The sequence below is a fragment of the Aspergillus pseudonomiae genome, assembly GCF_009193645.1.
Source record: "Aspergillus pseudonomiae strain CBS 119388 unplaced genomic scaffold BDV37scaffold_25, whole genome shotgun sequence".
Classification (NCBI taxonomy): Eukaryota; Fungi; Ascomycota; class Eurotiomycetes; order Eurotiales; family Aspergillaceae; genus Aspergillus; species Aspergillus pseudonomiae.
The window spans coordinates 188,603-208,344 of record NW_022476017.1 but is presented as its reverse complement, the minus strand read 5'-3'; the positions used below and the strand labels follow the sequence as shown (position 1 = coordinate 208,344).

The 19,742-nt window shown below is 47.3% G+C and overlaps 6 protein-coding genes across 6 annotated transcripts; 3 read left to right on the top strand and 3 right to left on the bottom strand.

The window, feature by feature from the left end:
• The first annotated feature begins 1,719 nt into the window (after positions 1-1,719).
• On the top strand, positions 1,720-4,783 carry BDV37DRAFT_98000 (serine/threonine-protein kinase). The gene is made up of 9 exons (XM_032091525.1): positions 1,720-1,984; positions 2,136-2,444; positions 2,537-2,659; positions 2,718-2,829; positions 2,907-3,111; positions 3,188-3,343; positions 3,394-3,848; positions 3,905-3,934; positions 3,995-4,783. Exons 2-9 carry the CDS (start codon positions 2,402-2,404, stop codon positions 4,569-4,571), a joined length of 1,701 nt encoding a protein of 566 aa, XP_031942484.1. The 5' UTR covers positions 1,720-1,984; positions 2,136-2,401; the 3' UTR covers positions 4,572-4,783.
• Positions 4,784-5,646: 863 nt separating this feature from the next.
• exg2 (putative exo-beta-1,3-glucanase) lies at positions 5,647-9,245 on the top strand. The gene is made up of 4 exons (XM_032081696.1): positions 5,647-5,985; positions 6,094-7,440; positions 7,493-8,505; positions 8,582-9,245. The coding sequence occupies exons 2-4, from the start codon at positions 6,361-6,363 to the stop codon at positions 8,994-8,996; spliced, it is 2,508 nt and encodes an 835-aa protein (XP_031942483.1). The 5' UTR covers positions 5,647-5,985; positions 6,094-6,360; the 3' UTR covers positions 8,997-9,245.
• A 130-nt stretch (positions 9,246-9,375) lies between these two features.
• On the bottom strand, positions 9,376-9,968 carry BDV37DRAFT_270887 (response regulator; the record flags this gene model as incomplete). The annotated part of the gene is made up of 2 exons (XM_032084633.1): positions 9,376-9,666; positions 9,729-9,968. 2 exons carry the CDS (start codon positions 9,966-9,968, stop codon positions 9,376-9,378), a joined length of 531 nt encoding a protein of 176 aa, XP_031942482.1.
• Positions 9,969-12,048: 2,080 nt separating this feature from the next.
• Positions 12,049-12,637, bottom strand: BDV37DRAFT_282116 (uncharacterized protein; the record flags this gene model as incomplete). Its single annotated transcript, XM_032086970.1, has 2 exons — positions 12,049-12,362; positions 12,445-12,637. The coding sequence occupies 2 exons, from the start codon at positions 12,635-12,637 to the stop codon at positions 12,049-12,051; spliced, it is 507 nt and encodes a 168-aa protein (XP_031942481.1).
• A 1,330-nt stretch (positions 12,638-13,967) lies between these two features.
• On the top strand, positions 13,968-18,450 carry BDV37DRAFT_293313 (uncharacterized protein; the record flags this gene model as incomplete). Its single annotated transcript, XM_032089380.1, has 6 exons — positions 13,968-14,389; positions 14,442-14,698; positions 14,959-15,841; positions 15,897-16,605; positions 16,754-18,317; positions 18,383-18,450. 6 exons carry the CDS (start codon positions 13,968-13,970, stop codon positions 18,448-18,450), a joined length of 3,903 nt encoding a protein of 1,300 aa, XP_031942480.1.
• Positions 18,451-18,867: 417 nt separating this feature from the next.
• BDV37DRAFT_282114 (mitochondrial 54S ribosomal protein bL33m) lies at positions 18,868-19,157 on the bottom strand (the record flags this gene model as incomplete). The annotated part of the gene is made up of 2 exons (XM_032086969.1): positions 18,868-19,037; positions 19,145-19,157. The coding sequence occupies 2 exons, from the start codon at positions 19,155-19,157 to the stop codon at positions 18,868-18,870; spliced, it is 183 nt and encodes a 60-aa protein (XP_031942479.1).
• Between the last annotated feature and the right edge of the window lie 585 nt (positions 19,158-19,742).

Here is a 19,742-nt window from a genome sequence, read left to right as displayed (position 1 = left end):
GATGATCTGCAAGATGCCTTTTAGTAACGCAGCAGGGATATCCCACCTCCATTTCGGCTGGCATTACCCCCGCCTGGTCCAATGGAAAATTCGCCGTGGGAGTTGAGAGAGTCCTTTGTCCTACGCCGGTAGGCCTTTGCACGGCAGATTCCTGTCAACGGAGAACAACGAGCAATCGTGTTCGACTATGCTCCTTCTGGTGGACTCGGAAGAGAAGCCCTGAATTCCCAATGGACACACAAGACTCCCTTATGCAGTCCATCAAAAACGTGGCGGCCACGAGACAAAGCCACGCCTGGGATATGGATTAGGTAGATATTTCCCCCAAAGTCCTTGGGACTGGTTCTCAACGTGCTCGGTCATGCCAAATTTTGTCAAAAGAAAGTGTCAAATAGCAAGTTGACAGGTCAGTCCTCGCTGGTCGGGAAATGTCGTGGGCGTGTGGGGAGGGCGGGCGAGGGATCTTTGTGAGTGATCTCTTGGGGAACAGATAACATTGTGCATGTTGGCCGATGATCAAGACTCCTAAGGATATATATACTTTTGGTTCTGGAAACCACGGAGAATTAGTAAAGCAAAGAGAAGTTGATTAACTATATATTTTTACGATCAAATATCACAAATATCGTTGGAGAGGCGGTTACGCAATGTTCAGGTGAGCCCATTCCAAATCGCCATAAGAGCGGCAAATGCTTCAGATACTCTGTTCTTGCTCCTCATCAAGGTAGTACTGAAATCGATCCTTCCTTGCATCTTTGTACGACTAGATACCCAGACATACTTCGCTTGTGTACTAGCGAAGGGAGTATGTACCTTGGGGTGACTCAGTGTTTACTATTACCATGGATAGGATGAGTTAGTATCACTACTAACTAGTACGTATATACGATTATGGTGGTATAGAACTATTTGAAAGGCGATATACTATCGGAGTTCCCCCTACTTAGTAGTAAGTGCTGCATTAGTTTGTTATTTTGTCTTCCTTCTGCACCCCATCACCATCTCCACCGATACACCCATTCTACTCCTTACGCCGCCCACTTTCTCCTTCGACGGCGTGTTTCCCTCGTGGGCCCATGCGGCACTTCTCCTGGACGTCTGGCTGGCCATCACGCCGCCACTAAGCCAGTAGTTCGACACTTAGTATCGCTATTCCTTTCCTAATTCACGTTAACCGTCCTGTTTTATCATCGCTCCTACTGAGGTTCTGATAGTACTCCCCAAAAAACCCACTCTGGAGTACAAGCATTACGACTCTTTTTCTTTCAGACCGCCTTCTCCTGGGATATTTTTGCCACTATTCGATTGGACTTTTCCGAGCAGACTAAGCCATAGCTTAATCCTGGCCCTCGGCCCCATTTGATTTCGTCTCGTAGTATTCCTTTTCGTCCCCGTGAAGAACTATTAGTCTACCTGCATTGCGCTGGGTCAGAAATGAAACAGAAGAAAGAACAAAAAAAAAAGAAAACTGGAAAGAGAAAAAGAAAACTGAAGGAAGGAAAAGAAAAGAAGAGGAGAAGCCTGGTCATGTTAATTCCCCGTATCTGGTAGTTCTTTTAAGTTTATCTATTCCAGAAACATAACACAAAAAAATAGATTTAATAATATCGGATGATTTGAATCCTCATCAATCAAGGGTCAGAAGTAAACTTTAGAATTCTCAAAGGAATATTAATCACAAGAATAAGAAAAAAGCGAAAATAAATAAATAAATAATATAGGGAAAAAGAAAAAGAACACGACCTAAACATGCGGCCCGTTCGCTTTTTCTCTGACGGAAGGCTTTAAGGTTACTAACTATCAAACTACTCCGTTTTAGGGGCTGCCGCTCTCTCTCTCACGTCGTCTTGCTTCAATCCACCAAAATCGCCTCTCCTCAGTCCTCTCTCCGCCTCACGCACGTCCTGCTTCACCTCCGAGCTTTGGACGCAGTGTCTGTCTAAGGAATTTCTCTGATTTCCGAAGCCATTGCATCTTACTGAGGGTATGTTTTATCTGCAAAATATTGTTTCCGGGCAAGTCTGGAAATTGAGCCCCTCCGCCCACGTTTCCCCGTATCATTCGGGCGCAGCAGCCTCTACATAACTTGGCGATGCTTCGTTTGCGGGCTAATACTGATGTCTCGGGAACTATAGATCTGATTCAACTAGACTCCGTCTGTTTTCTACTTAATACAGCCCCTTCACCTCGCCTCGTCATTTCGGCCGGTCCGTCTTTTCATTGCCTTCCCTCAGACTCGCCTCTCTCTTGTCTTTTCATTCCGATTCCGCCGACAGTCGAATACATAAAGCCGAACTTGTGCTACGCCGACGCATACAATAAGTACTAGGCTCGTGTGGGATGTGGTCTGAAGTTACTCCGACGAACTCTTTCTAGCCTCTGTCGTCACACAACTTTCTCAATGGGGAATTCGCAGGGGAAGCCGGTGTGCTCCACCGATGAAGGTACGTTTATGTTGCCCGCTCGTCCATTGAAACCGACAACAATGGGTTTGATTTTCTGTTCGGATATCACGCTGACAGCAGGGGGGCAACAGTCAACCTGAACCAATTCCGATTACTTCGAGTGGTCGGGAAAGGTGCTTTCGGAAAGGTTCGTATCGTGGAGAAAAAGGATACCGGGTTGACATTTGCGCTCAAATACATCCGAAAAGAAGAAGGTATGCACCTAAGGTTTTTCCGATCCATCTTGCCTTGACTGATGTATTTCTTCTGCAGTGGTTCGGTCGGAAAGTGTACGGAATATTATCCGTGAACGGAGAATGCTCGAGCATTTGAACCACCCATTCCTGTGCAACTTAAGATACAGCTTCCAAGATATAGAGTATATGTGCGTCTTGCAGCAGTCCTTTCACGCAATTTTTCCCCTCCGCCCCCACCCTTGCCATGTTGCTGATACTTAAGAAGTTATATCGTGGTGGATCTAATGAATGGTGGTGATCTACGGTTCCACATCTCAAGGAAATGCTTTACAGAAGAAGCAGTGCGCTTTTGGGCGGCTGAACTCGGGTGTGCTCTGAGATATATCCACTCGCAAGGCATCATTCATCGGGACGTGAAGCCGGACAATGTGCTCCTGGACTCCGAAGGACACGTCCACTTGGCTGATTTCGTATGTTATCCTCCTGGCCGACCTGAACCCTTGCATTGCAGTACTATAGGAAACTAACATATTGTTTTCACTGCAGAATGTGGCTTCGGACTTTCGTCCCGGAAAGCCTCTCACTAGTAAATCGGGGACCCTGGCATATCTTGCGCCCGAAGTATACGAGGGCGGCGGATACTATTGCGAAGTCGACTGGTGGTCCCTGGGTGTAACGTTCTACGAATGTATCTACAACAAGGTTTGTTGAAGCGTGTTCTGTAACCTGGATCAGAGCTAACAACCCGCAAGCGACCATTTGAAGGTCGTAGCCAGGACGTATTAAGCGAAAACATAAAGAAAGCCCAGCCGAAGTACTATGTCACTAATCCGGCAGTCTCGGTTCCATGTTTGCGAGCGATGGGTGCATTCATGGAGAAGGACCGAAGCAAACGGATTGGCGCCTCCAGTTGGGAGAGTTTTATCTCTCACCCCTTCTTCGCTGAAATCGATTTTGTAGCGCTTGAGCGCAAGGAAGTCCCGCCTGTGTTCAGGCCCTCTAGCGATAAGACAAACTTTGACGCCACATATGATCTGGAGGAGTTGCTTCTTGAGGAGGCGCCACTCGAGGCCAGAGCTCGCCGACAGAAACCACGAGCAGAATTAAGAGAAGACGCTACAGCGAAGGAAATCAGAGAAGATGAGCTTCACCGTCTGATTGAAACTATGTTCGAGCCATTTGATTACACGACCGTGACTTTCCAAGGGTACGTTATCTAGCGCAAAGTGTATATGAAATGTGAATCCCGCTAACCGGTCACAGAAATGCCGCGGAAGCTATTGCAGCGTCGAAGTGAGTGAAGGGAGAAGTATGCGCGAGAACGAACCATCCTAATTACTGACAATTACCTAGGAACCCCGAAGACTGCCTTCCCCCAACTGGCTCGACGCACTCCCGACAGTATTCGCAGACCGATTCTTCGAGAAACTCGCCTCCCTTGCGCAACAATGATGGGTCAGTGAGCCGACTGACTCAGCCTGAAACACCGTCACCCCACGGTGAGACCGTGGATCATCAGGATTCTATCCCGAACAATGCTCCTACCTCTCCCACCTCCCACCCACAGCCGCCACCCTCACCAGCCCCACAGTTCCATCGTCCATTCCATCCCCAGCCTCACCCTGCGGCCAACAATCTCCCCCCAACCAACCCCAACCCTGTGCCTGGTCGTCCGAGGGGAGCAACACGGAAAACAAGCAAAGGTGGTGGTGTGCAGATGGTGCTCGAGGAAGCAGGCAGTTGGAGTGAATTGGCTGATCAAAGCTCGACCCTCCCAGCCGAAGGTTATGATGCCGGTTCTATCAAAGGAAAATCCTCGAACAGCGGAATGCTGTCCTTCCTGAGCCGGAAGAAGGGCCGTGACAGGAGTCCAAAGCCACAGGAGCCAGGTGTTCTGGGCAAAGAAGGAGCTAGACAGATCATTAGCTGAGGAGGACATGGATCAATTTAAGTTGCAGGGGCGACATGACGCGCCTTGCCTTCCGTCGGCCTCGACTCTTGAGCCAGCCGGGCAAGCATCGGCCTGTCGAAATGGAATCCCCCTCCTCTTACAGCATTGAACAGATCGCTGACATGTTGCACCACTGGCTGGCCCAACTAAGATTGGTCGCATCATGGCGTCTAATGCAATATATCTTGCGATGTCTCGCCTGGCAATTCCGGCCGTCGCGTTTGAGATTCCGAGGTCAGGTGAACAAAATTAACAATATTGAAAATTTGGCGATACACAAAAACAAAAAACCTCTCAGCGGCAAGACTCATGAACCACTGTTCTGCTGGTTCTCTCTTCTAATCCCTCGCATTTAACATCGCCTGGCAATGCATCAACATGCCACGAAAGGGTGACTGAATTGATGACCGTGCAGTTGGCGTCTTCATGTTTTCACATTTTTGGACCCCAAGACGGTATGAGCCCTGGGCCGCGAGAGAAATATAACTTCTTTAATTTCCCTCAATTCCTTTATTCTCGTGGGTTTGGCAAAGAGCAGACCTATTCTCGATCTTCGTTCTCCCCTGTTTGTGTTGGTCTGGGTGCGGAGTTGTACAGATGGAAGTGCATATATGACCAGTTTATTATCATAATCATTACTAAGTTGACCAGCGAGACTTTACTTCTATTCTGCATGTCGACTATTGTGGATGTGCATTTTGTTTCCTGTCTTGTGTGCTTTTGATTGCTTAGATGGCGTTTACATACCCCTCCTGATGGTCATGGATTGGCAGTGGTTATGCTGTGCATAGTGGTTGAAAGATTGGAAGGGGGTTTGCATAGATATTTTTCTTCTCTTTTTTTCTTATAACTTTCTCCTGTTTCCGCCAGGATCTCAATTGGATTGGATGATTACAGTTCATTTGTAATTAATGATTTGTTTATATGTTACTATTATATTTCTGTTTGAATGTGAATAAACATTGATATACATATAGGGAACAGGGTCCATGTATGAGAGCTCGTGATCAACTGCCTTTCCTTGGTAACTGGTTCAACCTTCAATGTCACTCTTCTCCACTAATCAAATGGAACCCAAGAAACCAGGCAACCACAATCCTCTGCTCCTTACTACGGAGTACAGGTTGATCTCGCAGTTATTAATCTGAAATTCACCGCTTTGTTGCTCCGCAACTTTTCTTCTCCACCAGCGCCAAGGGGTTGGTTTCTCAGGCCGTCGGATCCATAAATAAACCATCCCTCGCGATCGGAAAATCTTCCGAACAATAACATACTACATGGTAATATGCAGCTTCCAGACTGAAACAACCATGCTGAAATGAACCAAGCATTACTTACCTGGCTCTACATATTATAATAAGCGGGCCAAGGGCCCACGTTTTTCGCTTCGATAGTAGGTAGCGACGCGCTCCCGAGTCGCCAAGTTTTGTTTACTGCGATAAGAGAGGCACATTAGAAACTTGGACCTAGCGCGGGCAACTAACTAAAGTCTGGGCTATAGAGTCGCGCTTCCCTAGTCGCATATGTATAATTGGCAATTCTTGCCCCGAGTCCACCTCTTCTGTGCGATTTCTTAACGATGATTTTAATTCCTCTCATTCCTTGATTTAACTATTCCACACACCCCTATCTTCCCATTCCTTTTGCGGCACGAATTTTCATGACGCTCTCGGGTTTGTTTGACGGTAAACGAGTGGGGCGTCCGGCATTCGCATTGTCGAATTTGCTGATCGCGCGATTGACGCATTCCGGGTAAAGTTAGAATTGCATGCCGAGTCACTCGCGCAGTCGGGACCGCTATCGCGGCGAGCGGGATCCGAGCAGACGACGTTATCGCGAGGTTTATGATGATGATGATGATGACGATGACGATTTCGATTACCATCCCCGTGAACGAAGACGATATAGGCGTGACGACTACAAGCATGATATACGAAGCCATGAATCTCCAGACTATGATGACGATTTGAATGAATATGATGTTGCTACGGAGGATCCTGCGGTGCCTCTAAGATCGCATGATGTGGAGGGAAGACGGAGAGAGAGGTCTAGGGCACGAGGTTCGCCAATTGCGTCGCCGAGCAAGAGAGACAGGAATCGCGATAGGGAGGAATACAGAAGACACAGAATCTATGGTGACGGTGGTAGTCCTACACGGGGTGCAAAGGACCGGAGGCACCGCAGTCGGGACGGCCAAGGGGAACGACCTCGCGATTTGGATAGAGAGGCGCGAAGGCAGAGGCGAAGGGAAAGGACACGCGGCGCAGCAGCAATGAAGCATAAGAGCAGTGACTCTACGAATAGTGGATCTCATCTGTTGAGTGCTGATGCGTTGGCCAAACTCCGCTCCCATTATGATGAGGAAGACCAACGGGAAAGATCTCAGGCAGAAGAACAGCATCGGACGAAGAGCAGACGCCAGCGCAAGCGTCCTGTTGTTGGCGATGAACCGCAGACTCTTGCCCCATTCCCGGAGGAGACGCCTCGCGGGCAGTCGAAAGGCAGAATCGTGTCCGGTGCTTATCTGGAAGAGGGTAGACATCCAAAAATGGAGGTTCGGCATCGCGGAGGTGGTGGTCCAGCAATGGAGGCTAGATGGGGGAAGGAGGGTAATTGGGATGGAAGTATGGAGGGTTCCGATGCACATCCACCATTCTGGAAACGGAAGAAATGGTGGATTGTCATAGGTGTTTTGATTCTCATGCTTGCTATTGTTATCCCAGTTGCTGTCGTCGTGTCTAAGAAACATGGCCACGATGATAATGACTCAGGCTCAAGCTCCTCCGTCGATAACAGCGACTCGCCATACACCTCAAGCTTGGATGGCCTAAGTCACGACAGCATTCCGGTATGTCTATTTCCATGCCAATCTATGGCTCTTTGCTAACTAGTATGCCTAGGAATATGCTCGAGGATCAATGCTGGACCCTTGGACATGGTACGACACTAGAGACTTTAACTTGACCTTTACCAACGAGACGGTCGGTGGCCTTCCTATCATGGGGCTAAACTCCACGTGGGACGACTCAACAAGTCCCAACGACAACGTGCCCCCTTTGAACGAATCCTTCCCGTATGGATCGCAACCAATTCGCGGTGTGAATCTTGGGGGATGGCTGTCAATTGAGCCCTTTATTGTCCCTTCACTCTTTGAAAGCTACTCCAGCAAGGACGGTATTATCGACGAGTATACATTGTGCAAAAAGCTCGGATCGTCCGCTGCCTCGAAGATCGAAAAGCATTACGCCGACTTCATTTCAGAACAGGATTTCGCAGACATGAGGGATGCAGGACTGGATCATGTTCGCATCCAGTTCTCTTACTGGGCGGTGACGACGTATGACGATGATCCCTATGTCGCAAAAATCTCATGGAGGTATCTCTTGCGAGCCATTGAATACTGCCGAAAGTACGGACTCCGCGTTAACCTGGACCCGCATGGCATCCCGGGTAGCCAAAATGGCTGGAACCATAGCGGCCGCGAGGGAATCATCGGCTGGTTGAATGGCACAAACGGCCAACTGAACAGACAGCGCTCTCTGGATTTCCACAACCAAATCTCGCAGTTCTTCGCGCAACCCCGCTACAAGAATGTTGTCACAATTTACGGCCTCGTCAATGAACCACTCATGCTTTCGTTACCGATTGAGGACGTATTAAATTGGACGACCGATGCCACCAAGCTGGTGCAGAAGAACGGTATTTCAGCCTATGTCACCGTCCACGATGGCTTCTTGAACTTGAGCAAATGGAAGAAAATGCTGAAGGACCGCCCGGACCGGATGTTCTTGGACACTCACCAGTACACCATCTTCAACACGGGACAACTTGTCCTCAATCACACAGACCGGGTCAAGCTCGTCTGTAATGACTGGTATAACATGATCAAAGAGATCAACACCACAGATGCAGGGTACGTTCAACTTTAAACCCCCATAACTCCCAATTCACGACCATGTCCAGTCAGCTACTAATTACGATATAAATAGCTGGGGTCCAACCATCTGTGGTGAATGGTCCCAAGCTGACACCGACTGTGCCGAATACCTCAACAACGTCGGCCGCGGTACCCGCTGGGAAGGCACTTTTGCTAGAGACGACTCAACTGTCTATTGTCCCACCGCTGACACAGGCCCAACCTGCAGCTGTGCCTCGGCCAATGCCCCTCCCGCCGATTACTCAGACGGCTATAAGAAGTTCCTTCAAACATATGCCGAAGCGCAAATGTCTGCTTTTGGAACAGCCCAGGGCTGGTTTTATTGGACCTGGCACACCGAGTCCGCTGCCCAGTGGAGTTATAAAACGGCTTGGAAGAATGGTTATATGCCGAAGAAGGCTTACGCTCCAGATTTCAAGTGTGGTGATGACATTCCGAGTTTCGGAGACTTACCGGAATTCTATTAGTCGAGTTTTTTTTGTTTCATTGTATGTTTCTAGATTTCCCCTTTTTTCTATTTTTGACCTCGGTTCGCGTTGCATACTTCTGCGTGGTGGGCTACGGTTGTATTTCATTTTGCCCATGGGACACCCACATGATTTTCTCGGTCTTCCTGTTGTATATACATGTTGATATTCTATTCTTACTGTAACAAAGGATTAGGAGGTTGTTTATAGGGTCTTTGAGTTATATAAATAGTTATTGTGCTCATGAACAGGATATAATGTGTTCAGACGGTGTATATTATACAGTAGCATTCATCGTAACGGCATGACAATAATCCCAGGAGTCAATCAATGCCCCCGGGATAACCAAACAGTAGCATCAAGCTCCCCGTTCGGTCAATCATCCTTCAAACCAGCCACCTTCATCCCACATCCCGGGCCTGTAGATATAATTGCTGCGACGTTCGTTTTCGTAGACCCCATCCAACAGATCGCCAATCCGATGCAAACCAACCGGCTTCATAATCCACCCATCGAATCCAGTGTCGATGTATATTTGTCGATCTTTCTCCTTTGAGGACGAAGAAACAACTAATATCGGTACACGCTTTTGAAGTGCCTCGCCCCTGGCAGAGGATTGTTCACTTTCCCGAATCATCTTCGTTGCGGTCAAGCCGTCAACTACTGGCATCTGTTTACTCACGCATTAGCCCGGTTGAACCTCTCGTCTATGGGAGGGAAGAAGTTACTCACTTGTAAGTCCATCAACACCGCATCGAAACAATTTGCCTTTTCTCGAAACACGGATGCACACTCTTTCCCATCCCTCGTTAGATAGACCGTATGTCCAGACATTTCTAGTCTCTTGCGCAGGATGGTGCTATTTGTGGGATCGTCTTCGGCCACTAGGATGTGCAGATTGGTTTTTGTTCGCTTGTCGGTTGGATAGCTCATGGAGCGGGAAGCTCGGAATGAATCCGGTCTGCTGGACATCTTGTGTTGTTGGTCTTTGTATGTACTTTTGCTGGATGATGATGATGATGATGATGATGATGATGATGATGATGTTATGGTGGATGGTGTCTGCTGGACCATTGCTGGGTTGAGATGGAAGTTGTTGAGAGGCCAGCTCTTCATGCAAATCCCGGATAGTCGCTAAAACGTGAAGTTATTCGAACAGCACGGGTAGAATCTGGCGTGGTCATGTATATACCCTTTATACTGAAATTGAGTTTCTAACGGAGATTGCAGGAGGTTCCGATATCCGTTGAATCTGAGGCGAGAGCCGTAGCAGCGCTGAATGGTATGCCGCGTTTCGACGGGATATATCTGAAACGAGGGTTCCATGGAACCGGATCGCCTGGTCTAGAATTCCGCTATTATTCTTTTGGTTCCTTTATTAGCTTACTTGGGTCCGTGTCAGCCTCTATCTTGGTTCCCGAAATTTAGGCTCAACAGTAAGTGGCTTTTCGAGAAGGATTTGTTGGGTCCATCCGAGTTTTGGGATATCCTGGGTTGGTAAGGTGGGTATGGAACTGGGGACACGAGTTGTTTTTTTAGGGTTGACCCTTGTTTTGAAGGGTTTATTTTCTTTTGTTTCTTTCTGCTGGGCCTAGCTCGTACAGAAGAAATGCGAGTCATACACACGAAACACCAATCTAGATAGATCTCTGCGCAAATTCGATCCGTGAAGGTTCGGGTATGCGTTCCGCTCGATCCCTGCTTCCACGATTCAAAGCCGGCTCTGACTCGGGGATATGCACGAGCAACGCTTCATGGACACCTGGAAATATGCCCGTATCGGCTTCTCTGACTCAGGGTAACCTATCGAAGTTGCATGATTTGGTCGTGACAGCGGCAGGGCATATTAACGACCCAAAGACTTAAATTTGCGGCCACTTGACACAATCAGCGTTCATATCCAGACGGGAAAACTCCACATTATATGGATCTCGAACAGATTACACTTTTTCTCTTTTTCCATTTTTGGCTCACTTTTTTTTTTTTTTTCTTATTAATTTTATTCTGCCCACTTGGACCAGCCGCTTCTTAGGCTTGTCTCAGGTACCTGGATTGCTGATTCTACGTCGGGAGCTGACCGTGCTTAAGTGAGATCTTGTTCTATATTCGATTTTGAAGGATCTCTGGCCCTGTACTACAGTTCCTTGGTCAATGGCATGTTGCTTTGCTATGCTTGACACAGCACGTCTAGTCTTCAATTGGACTGTTGTTGGGGACAAAGATTGGTACGCCGTTGTCGATGTTGATCACCATTTCACTGAATAATCTATAAACGAGATGAAGTGGCGATTAAGCGAGTACCAGAACGCATAATCGTGTGCTGTGCATTGCGCCAGCTGGGAGAGGTTGCATTGAAGTGGATTGTTGTGGGTACGAGAAAATAATCTCCTCGTGCGGAAAAACCCTTCGCGAGAGTACGTAGTAGATTGAGGTGGCGACTTGTGGAAATTGAAAAAAAAAAAGGCGACGCGGAAGGGGCGGTTGTAAATGTAGAGTAAGCTATGCGACGTGAGCAAGTGCCTCGGGCTAATGCATGTCACTCCTTTCGGGAAATCACCTTCGATCTGCGGGTTTCTTAGATCTGTGCCTAGGTGTCAGGGGTAGAGCGGATCTAGTGCGGCCTTCTTTTCTCGTGGCGAAGGATCGCGTGGTGCGGGCTTTGCTGGTCGTATTTTCATTTATGGGGGTGTTAGGGTTGAGCTCGATGTCTTGGCTCGTCAGTTCGTATTGGGACTCGGCGTTGAAGATCGTTTTTGTCAAGCGAGGTTCATATGGGGAGGTTTCTTGAATTTATGACTAAACTTGTTCAGTTCACTATCGGACCGTCGCTTTTTCAGGGTCTTTTTCAATTCGACTGGAGGTATCGATGATTGCATCTCGAAATCTAAGAATAGTAAAGGAGCTCGAAACATTCAGCGCAAGAGAAGTCCACGATACTATGCATCAAGCACGCCCAAAGCCAGACAAATACATAAGTCATGATTCGCTATAAACCAACAAGCATACTCCAAGCCAGTCCAGACATGTAAACGAGAGAGTGAACCGACATCATTCATGGATGACGAAAGGAGAACAATGACCCCCACGTCCGACCGTTTCCCCCTTTTCTAGCTCTTTCCGTTTCTGTAATCAGAGAGTTCTTCTCTATATCGTTGTGTCTTGGGTTGACCTTCAGCTTTTGGCTTCTTTCCTCAACACGACTGGTAGAGTTTTCCGAGCCCATGCCTCGTGGGACCTGAGATCTCGGGAACCTGGCTGACAAGGGGGTCTTGATGGCCTGGGTGGCTCGTCGAGCGGACCGTGTAATGACCTCGCGCATGGCCCATTGGCGTCGTTTGGCGATGATGAACAAAGTTGTCGTGCAGACTGTAGAGTGACTGGGGTCAGTAAACCGCCCTAAGTAGCATAGAGCTCGGGTTGGAGCGATGGGAGACTTGGGCAAACGGACTTCCGATGAGAACCACTAATCCTGCGATGACGCATAGCACGATCATCCCTGCTGACATTGACTTGGGGGTTGACTTGGTGCCATATTCATATCCATATCCGTCTCCTTCGACGTCGGTTATTAGTCCCTGTGCTCTTGACTGCGCCGTAAGAGTAGCGATGATAATGCAGGCGTAGGCAGTTTCCCAGGACATGTCGATGATGCCCAGTGAAATGGGAAGACAATTGGTTAAGATCTTCAAGTTCTGGTAGTGTATCTATGAACGTGAAAGTGGCTTTTCCTGTTCTGAAAGTATATATACGAGATGTATAAAGACAGTTCGGTGGAAGACACAACGGTTAAAGTCAATAGTAGTCTATATAGCAGAGCTCAAGCACAACATCGTGGGCGCTACATGAATACGAAGTAAAAGGCTGTATGACAGGTACAACCTTGTGATAGGATACCAGCAACAGTCCCAAGTCCTTGAAGGATGAGGAGGCAGATTCTACCTCACTAAGTGGTCTATACAGCTGTGCTGAAGAACCTAAATTTGGATTCACGGAGCGAATCATGTTCGCAAGAGACGACTGGGGGTGTGATGCTAATGTTGATCCTGGTGATAACCGCCCTTAGCATCGAGGCCGCAACCAATAAGAGAGACGCCCGAGGCGCCAGGAGGAGGAAACTGCAGAAGTGCCGGAGTTTCACTTTTAGCGAGATGTGATTTCAAACTCTCTTCTAGGCTGACTTCAATTGCTCCCATCAAATCAGTTTTGAGTGGCAGTCGAACGCTTTGTTGCTTGGGTTTTGCCATAGAAACCGTTTCGGCATTTGGATAGCGGATGATCGCTATAGTCAAATTGGAGGGGTATAGCCACACACGTCTGTGCGTAAATCAAGGTGAACAACATGTCTCCTCTTTTAGATCGATTCTATATGTGGTAAGCCTATGTACTGAACTTAGATTCTTTGAATCGTAGCAGTTCTAAATTTAGAGGGTGTATCTGAGCCCAAACATCGATAGAGAGTCCAATCTCAAGAGCAAGTGAATCAATACTGAGGATATGGAGTAGATCTTATTATACTGTTGGTGTAGCAAGCAAGCTCCCAGTGATTATAGATAAATGTCCTCGAACGTATACTCGACGATAGTAAAGATATGACAGGAATTGTTAGTATTAGTAGGAGATGCGCTGATGAAGCTGCCGTATCCAAGATAGGATTTCTATCACGCGTGAGAGCCATGATTCTCAGGCTGCTTGTCCTCCTTCCTAATATGACATTCCTACCCATCCAAGTACTCCTTCATCACGGGAACTGTCTTCTGGGATGCTCATGGCGAAATCACTTCCATCCACTCCCTATCTTTTCCACTCCCAAAAGGTGTCTCACCAGTCCGTTCGATCCATACTACCAGCAATTGTACTCTAGGGAAGCGGTTCATCTTTAACAAACTACCACGTTTTTGTCAATCAATTTTATTTCCTGGACATACCATTGTCTCTGATGAGTGTAGGACATGTTGTACCGTCTAACTCAACATGGGAAACGAAAGCCCTGACCCGTTAGTGGGTGACCCTTTGACTATTTCCGAGAGAGAAAGAGACAGTGAACCCAATGATATTGGAGATGATGAAGAGATGCTTCTGTTACAAATGGCTGGATCTAACACCGAACCTGTCTCGCCTAATCTTAAAGCAGTCCTAGAGCAGGGTTCAGATATAAATCGAACAGCTATCCAGAACCAACCTGCGGCATCACTTGTACAACGCCCACAGAGCTCTAGCATCGACCTGACGGCCTTCTCTTTTACCAGACCTACACAGCATGGAAAGACATTCACATTTCATCCACCAGTTAAGCAAGCTTCAGCCATTCCCCCACCTCGCAATAATAACATCATGCAAACGGAGCAAAATAGAACCAGGAAGCCCGATCGTACCATTCAAAACCACCAGTCAAAGTAAGGCAACTTTTCATTGGCTTGCATTCATTTTGCTAAAGGGAATATTCAGACACGTTGCTTCTCGGTCGAATACTATGGAAAGCAACTCGAATCGCCAAACCACAACAGCCTCTTCTTCATCTCCGGGAGCTCCTGCACAAGAGTTAGAGGCTGTGGATAGTAAAATAGAACCTGCCGCTAGAATAGACAATGTCCTTACCTCCAATGTTCATCCGTCGGAACACAGTCAAGCACAATGTGAAGGAACCGCCCTTTTTCCGTCCGTTACAAATGGTCAACTTCTATCACCGGAAAATGAGCCACAAGGTACGTGGGCCAGTTAGACTTGCCTGGTTATGCTGATATGATTCCAGCAATAAGATCAATTGCCCTCTTTAAGAGCAAGGCAGGAGGATACCTACACACTACGAATATATGTGGCACTGATCAAATCAAGATCAACGACAGATTTCCACAGTCACCCAAACAGCGCGGGGCAAAGTTGACGAAGTCATGTATTGCTGAGCGCCTAGCACACGAGGACGAGAGAAGTGTTTTACTGTCTCCTACGAATAACAAGTCAAGAGTTTCGAAGCATCGTCGAACGAGTGGAAAAAAGATCACCTCAAAACAGCCCGCCTTTGTGCTTGGTAACAGCAATGCAGCAGACCTGTCTGAGGAGGACCTAGTTCAACTCCTTTTTGCCAAGATGAAAGCCCGAGAAGACAATGACGCTGTGGCTTCCAGTGAGAAAGAACAAATGGAGGTCCATGTTTCACAGCTTATGCAAGACAATCTCGCCTTGAGAAGCCAACTCGACATCCTCAGTAATGAGATACAGCAGAAGGCTTCGGAGTCCAGAGCGTACAAAACTCAAATAGAGGCTTGGAAGGTGAAAATAGCAAAGTTCAAATACATCCTTAACGAGCTGGGTTCTGGTTACAAAGCACTTCGCGTGGAAACAATTCAGCTTAAACTGACAAGAGCATCACTAGATAAGGACAAAACGGAAATAAAAGGCACAATTGCTGATACAAGGGAGCAGCTGTTTCAAGCTTCTAGTAGTGTTGAGAAGAGTCAAAGTTATCTTGTCGAATCACAAACTTTTATCAATTCCATGAAGCAAGCTTTGAAGAACGCAGAGGAAAAGACAAGCTCTGTTCAGGAGCGTTTATCCGATGAAAAGAAAAGATCGGCCTTGTTAGAGACGTATATACAAGACAACTCACGTCTTCAGGCGAAAAGGATAGGCCTGATCAGGGCTGACCAGCTCGAAATGCTTAAAAAGCTTGATTCTGGATTTGGAACCGTGACAAAGCAAGTTGATATATCTCAAGCATCTGTACAATCAATCATGAAACAAATACGAGAAGAGTTTCAGAAATCATTTATGTGCTTGGGCGAGAACCGTTCCCAAGAAAGGTTGGACATTGAGCAGTGTAACGCGACTGTTCAAGAGTGTTCATCTCAGTAAGTTACTTATGGCTTGACATATCTGAGGAAAAGTATGGTTAATCATCTTCAGAATTAAGTCCCTCACGGAAGAGTTGACAGCGGTCATCGACAAAAACTCTAAGATGAATGGAGATAGGACACAGCTTCTAACAGAGCAGCTCGAGTCTGTTCGGGAAAATGTGGGAACTGAATCTGCCTTACTCAAACGGCTCGCTGCAAATGAAGTTACATGCATCAGCCTATATGAGAGGCTCGAAGCTTGTGCACCAAGCATCGATAAACTCCGTACTTTCTTGGAAAGTGCTCAGAAGAAAGAGAATAGCCTCGCTCAGCAACTGGAACATCTTGAAACCCGACTCTCTGAGTTGCAAACCACAGAAACAACCGAGCCTACAGCCGCAGAAATTAAAGAAAGAGCTGAACTTGAACTTAGGTTACAACAATTGTCAGATGAGCTGAGAACTACCGACGAAAGTCTCAGGAGCAGAGCGACTGAAAATGAAGAGATGAGGCTGTCATTGCTCGAAGCCGTTACGAAGGGCCAGGAAGCAGAAGCCCGCGCAAACAGGTTCGAATCAGAGACAATCGTACTACGAGACGAAGTGAAGGCCATAGAGTCCAAAATCCGCGAGGAGCTCAATAGAGCCAGCGTCATTTCTCGAGATCAACATAGAGTCAAGTATGAACAACAAATTCATGAATTGTTAAGAGAGAAGGGCGAAATGCGTAAGAGTGTTGAAAAAGTCCAGAATGAATTAATGGAGGCGCAAAAAGCACTAGTACGTGACGATGTTCGCCATTACCTGGATACTCGCTGACAATACAAAGGTTGAGAGTGAAAGAGCACATATGAAGAAGCAGAATGAAACAGAATGTTTGGTGGGCGCATGGTTGCTCCCAACACAAAGCTTTTACTGATTCCCGAAGGTATTAGCAAAAGATGAACAGATAAAGGCCCTCGAAAGCAACTGTATGGAGAAAGAAATCTCACTTGCGGAGCAAACTGCGGAGGTCGACCGACTTCGGGAGAAGGAAGCATCGATCGCAACGCAGATGTCATGCATGCAAAGACAGCTCCATGAAGCTAACGAAAAATCTGTCGGCCTTGAAAGGGAGATCATTGTGGCCAAGGAAGAGGGCAGTGTATCCTCTAAGCTGTTACAAGACAAACTTGACATACTTCAGAAAAGCCTCCTATCGAAAGAAGAAGAGTGCACAAGAATCCAGAAGGAGCTCTCAGTGGAAACATCAGCCAGGTTAAGCCTCGAGGCTGGTAAGTCGAAGGCGAAATCCGAGATACACACTTTGCTTCGGCGAGTGCAAGATTCGGAACACTGGGTGAAAAAAATTAAAGAATCACTTGATCAGGTGGATACTATATCACCAAAGGAACCCTTCTCTGAAACTTGGAACAGGCTGGTAGCGCTCCTACAGCCAGTGGGAGGGAAGAACAGCTCAGATGCTACTATATGGACTGAACCTACGGATGGGGGTACCTTTACTTGCCGCGATGCTAACGATGCCAAAAGTACATCCATAACGCCCCAGGGAAGTTGCGGGCCCTCAGAAAACGACGTTGTCCAAACTACAGAGTTTATCTATCGTACACAGAGTTTCCAGAGAAGCGTACATTCCTCTCCGGTGAATGAGGGTCTAAAAGCTAGGAGCGTCGGAGTGGCTGATGTGAAATTACCATGCATCCCGGACTCACAACAGTCGAACAGCATTGTACCATTCTCAAGCGTTCGACAACTATCCCCGGTATGCTCAATATCCGACCAAATTCCGATTGACTTTGCAGCCATGCTAGTTTCGACAACGGACGAAAATATTGTTAACGAAAAGCCTGATGACCGAGTGTATCCAAATGGGGGCTGTCCAGTGGCAGCCAGCCCTGCTGAGAAACAGGATGTCACAAGAACGGAGGACACAAAAGTACAGTCGAGAGAAAGCACTCCATTGGAAAGCAAGGACCAACATCCTGGTGCTAGCCAGCCAGTTAGCCAGCTTCCTCACATCCCGGAAGAGGTGAAAAACTCCACGGTAACACCAAAAACAGTCTCATTTGAAGCGCACAGTCCATCGAGAAGCAGAGAAAAGCGTAAGGCTCCGGACTCTGAAAACTGCCATGAGCAGAAGGATACATCGCAAATGCCGCTACCTGGCCGAACGCACCGAAGAACCTATAGTAGGAACCGGCAGACGCCTGAAGTGCGCAGCCAAGAGCAGTTCGCGCATCAGAATTACTTGTCTCCTTCAAGTAGTAAAACCTTGGACCACGAGAGCGCTGAAAGACCAGACTCCGCCATCAAAAGAGCTAGGGTCCCAACCTCACCTCAACCAAGACGCCTGACAAGAGCTGATTCTAGGTGCTTTGAGCGCAAGACAAGTCCTACAAGTCTCGCGTCTGGTAGCAGTCGGCACTCTTCTATGAATGGCAACCGCCCCAATAATCAAAGGTGGCCAACACGTGGAGGAAGAAGAACAAGAGGTAAATATGTGTTCGAGTTATCAAGGTTAGTAAGATGCGCTAAGCTCAGTAGGTGATCGCTACAGCGCTCGGTTCAACAGACAAATGTGAAGTTTGTTTTGAAACCAGACATCTTTCTTCATTATCTATATAGGTTGTACGTGGTGTCGTTACTGAGTTTCTTGAGATAATGTGCGAGGGGTGAAAGATCTCGGTAGACAGGTGGTTGCAAAGATGGTCGGATCCTAGGAATGGTATATTGAACACATTGATTGACCCAGACTGTACTGCTTTAAACGCCAGAATGCAAACCCAAAGTGATATACAGCGCAACAATATCCCGGAGTATAACAAAGTTCCAAGTATTATCCGCACTGATGTTGTCTAATGTACATGATGTATCGTTCGAATAACGGACCGAGCGACAACCGCACAACTTGGTGGACGGTACCGAGTGAAGGTTGTCTCGTAACTATGCCGGCCGACACTGCCTCGAGACCAAAGCAGACATCGCTTGTACCTCAGCTGCGTATGTGCGGTTGATCGTTTGAAGGAATCGAGAGAACATGATTTATCTCGCTCTTCCGCCCTTTGTCGCTTCCAGGAACAGCACCTTCTTCTTCACGACGGGGTCATATTTGAGCATGCTCAGGGGACGATGGGTACGAGGTCTGATCATCGTCCGGTAAAAGCCAGTCATGGCCATGGAGATGAGACGAACGGCGACGGTACGAGACTTGGCTGTTTGTATCCATTGTCAGCTCCGCACAAAATTAGGAACTTCTATCGGCGTGCGCTGGTAGCGCATCAATTCCGTGACGTGATGACAATGATATATATGTGCTTACCTTTCTTGGCCATTTTGGCGGCTCGAGTGGAAAGGAACTGGAACGTTGGGGTGTTTGGCACCTGATTTCAACAATTCGAGACCATCGGAGATGCGGCGGAGAACTTTGGATTCGCGATAGTTGCACGTGACCTCTGAAAGTGGTATAGTCGGGTATGTGGGTCTTGTTTGGCTTTCATTGTTCTGGAGCATTGCCATTGCGACCTCTCCAGACTACAAAACGTCTTGGAGGTGGATTCCTTGATTTATTATTTGTTACTACTCTCAATAATCTGTTTCTTCTCGCTAAGTGACGATGGAGCTTAATCAAGGACCTTTCAGTTCAGGTCCATCTCGGGATTTCCACAGAGCCTGTGTACTCACTGTGTGTTTGCTCGAAGTTATTGGACCATTGCTACGCCTTCGCGACATTAAATAATCTTTTTTGTTTATTTCATCGTTTGATTTTTTCGGGGTCTGGATAGGGTTAATTATTTACAGCAAATCATAATCACGCGGAAAATTCGTTACCCTGCAAGACTGCGATTACGGGTGACTAGTACATACATACAGTCCTCTTGCTATATCACCATATCCAAGAATAACCTGCTTAGACTAAC

Bases quoted from the DNA above. Each gene is read 5' to 3' on its own strand.
- BDV37DRAFT_98000 (XM_032091525.1), top strand. From the start codon at position 2,402: ATGGGGAATTCGCAGGGGAAGCCGGTGTGCTCCACCGATGAAG. The intron at 3,849-3,904 runs GTACGTTATCTA...AACCGGTCACAG, and splicing joins ACGACCGTGACTTTCCAAGG to AAATGCCGCGGAAGCTATTG. The intron at 3,935-3,994 runs GTGAGTGAAGGG...ACAATTACCTAG, and splicing joins GAAGCTATTGCAGCGTCGAA to GAACCCCGAAGACTGCCTTC.
- exg2 (XM_032081696.1), top strand. From the start codon at position 6,361: ATGCCGAGTCACTCGCGCAGTCGGGACCGCTATCGCGGCGAGCGGGAT. The intron at 7,441-7,492 runs GTATGTCTATTT...TAGTATGCCTAG, and splicing joins TAAGTCACGACAGCATTCCG to GAATATGCTCGAGGATCAAT. The intron at 8,506-8,581 runs GTACGTTCAACT...CGATATAAATAG, and splicing joins ATCAACACCACAGATGCAGG to CTGGGGTCCAACCATCTGTG.